Genomic DNA, 2,345 nt, shown 5'->3' on the forward strand with positions numbered 1-2,345 from the left:
TATTTAATCTCTCTTTGAAACAGAAATATATTAAAAATACATAGCAGACTTATTAAACTTGCTATTAACTTTCACCTAGCCTCAGCTCAGGCCAGGCAAGCTCAGTTGCACTAATACAGGATGTCCTTTCCTAACATTTTCTAAGAGCTTGTTTTGTAACACCTGGTTACCACATACTAAATGTGTAATGGCCCTGAGCACCAGGACAGCACTGCCTACGCTACTCGGTCTGGCAGGATCTGAGCAGGATCTCCATGGAGCCTGGGTATCCATGGTGTTTAATCTCTTACTCAGATAAACTGTCTATGGAGAAGGAGTTGACTGTAATGCGTGTGAAACAGCTCTCAGTAACAAAATTTGTAGCTTTAATAGAGAAACATATGGTTATTATCTGGCTCTGGGAAGGGCAGATTTGTGTTGGAAATAAACAAACTGATGAATCAGTAGCAGAATTTGAACAGTGTCTCTGATCTTCACTGCAAAAGCATGCAGATGCTCAGAAGAGAGGAGAACTAGTAACACAGAGAGCTCAAAACCACCGCAATCATGTCATTTCTTTAAGGATCTCTTCTTCCCACATATTACTATCTCATGCTTGTTTTTAAGGGTGTGGCTAGCAATGTCTTAGTGACTAGAGCAGCTTCTCCACCCAACCTTCTCAGCCATTTTTCTCTAGGCTGGAGGATGATTAGGTAAAACTACTGGTTACAGCTTGTGCCAGCTGTGAGATTCCGGGATTCTCCCTTAAGCAAGATCCAGGTGGAAAGCTCTATGAGCTTTTCAGGTGGGGCCTCTCATTCCTGCCTTATCTTAGTCTTTATGTATTTTCTTATTTCTAGAATATGTGCAAGGAAGATTTCAAGAGCATGACTGAAGAGAATAGGAACAGCAGTTATTCCTCCTTCACTCACACCAACACCATGAGTGCCATACTGATTACTACCTACTCAATTGCCTTTGCTGGAGGTGGGATCGGGTCCATCACAATGTCATTTGTGCTGGTCAAGATGAATACTCTGTCTGTGACCACTGCAGCCATCGTCAACCTGGTTGTTGTGCACAGTCTCCTCCTCTTCACTGTGCCCTTCCGCCTGCACTACTACGTCAACAAGAAGTGGGTATTCAAGATGCCATTTTGCAAAATGGTGAGTGCAATGGTGCACATCCACATGTACCTGACCTTCCTGTTCTATGTGATCACGCTGGTGATCCGGTGGCTCATCTTCTTTCAATGGAAGGACAAGGTAGAGTTTTACAGGAAGCTGCACGCCATTGCGGCAAGCGCTGCCGTGTGGGTCTTTGTCATGGTCTTTGTGGTGCCAGTCTTATACTTTGAGTATGGACGCTCAGGCTCATACAATGATACAACATGCTTTAAGTTCCACAAAGAACTTCAGCAGGACAGCGTGAAAGGCCTGAACTACGCCATAGTTGTAGCTATTGCCTGCATTACTTGTGTCCTCTTGGCCCTGCAGATTTTCATCCTGGTAAAAGTGGCGAGAAAACTTTCCACCTCCCTCTGGTCACACCAAGAGTTCTGGGCCCAGGTGAAAAACTTGATTTTCATCTGTGTCATCATAATTTGCTTCCTTCCCTATCACCTCTTTAGGGCCTACTACATCCAGCATGTGAGTAATTTTGATGAGTTAGAAAGCTACAATGAAGTTTTTCTGAGTCTGACTGCCCTCAGCTGTCTGGACCTGCTGTCGTTCATGCTGAGTGGAAGCCGCCTCTTCAAGCAAAAGGTGGGCATGCTCCGCAGCAGGTTATCTTGCTGCTAGCGTCAACCTCCTGTAGCACGCGTGGACCTGGACCTGGCAGAGCATGGTGCTGGACAGGCACCCCCTCCTCAGCAAGGCGACGTGGGCCCTGGAAACACACAACACTCTTGCACAGGGCTCTGCACACCTGCTCCCCCAAATAACGGGGCAAACCGCCTCCAATGTCTAAGCTGGTAAACTGCAAGGTTACCTCTGGGATTTCTCACAGTGCTACCTAGTGACTTTGTGGATGCACCTGGAGGAGAGGGAGGAAAGAGCATAGGCTGTTCTATCTTACTGCTTTAACATCAAGATTTGTGAAGTCAAAAGCACTTGCAGGAGACTCAAGAGAATTTGCCAAGTACATAGAAACACAAGTGGAAAAGCAGGTTTTTATGGAATAAGGTACAGGCTTTTGAAATATAAAATCTATATAATTTTCCACATACATTTCTTATTTATACCCCACAAGCTCTCATAAAATATCAGGGAAGCTATTGTTCCTCTTGAGTAAGCCCGTTCCCTCACTGTAAAGACAAGCGTAAGTTTCTAAGCAGATTGAACAATTTAAACCAACTCTTCAAA

The 2,345-nt window shown here is 44.9% G+C and overlaps 1 protein-coding gene across 1 annotated transcript; it reads left to right on the plus strand.

The window, feature by feature from the left end:
* The first annotated feature begins 842 nt into the window (after nucleotides 1–842).
* On the plus strand, nucleotides 843–1,781 carry LOC104347059 (putative G protein-coupled receptor 141). The gene has a single exon (XM_009951993.2). It carries the CDS (start codon nucleotides 843–845, stop codon nucleotides 1,779–1,781), a length of 939 nt encoding a protein of 312 aa, XP_009950295.2.
* The last annotated feature ends 564 nt before the right edge of the window (nucleotides 1,782–2,345 follow it).

The sequence above is a fragment of the Leptosomus discolor genome, chromosome 7, assembly GCF_034619465.1.
Source record: "Leptosomus discolor isolate bLepDis1 chromosome 7, bLepDis1.hap2, whole genome shotgun sequence".
Lineage (NCBI taxonomy): Eukaryota > Metazoa > Chordata > Aves > Leptosomiformes > Leptosomidae > Leptosomus > Leptosomus discolor.

What these genes read in the sequence shown, in the direction of transcription:
- LOC104347059 (XM_009951993.2), top strand. Translation starts at nt 843, where the DNA reads ATGTGCAAGGAAGATTTCAAGAGCATGACTGAAGAGAATAGGAACAGC.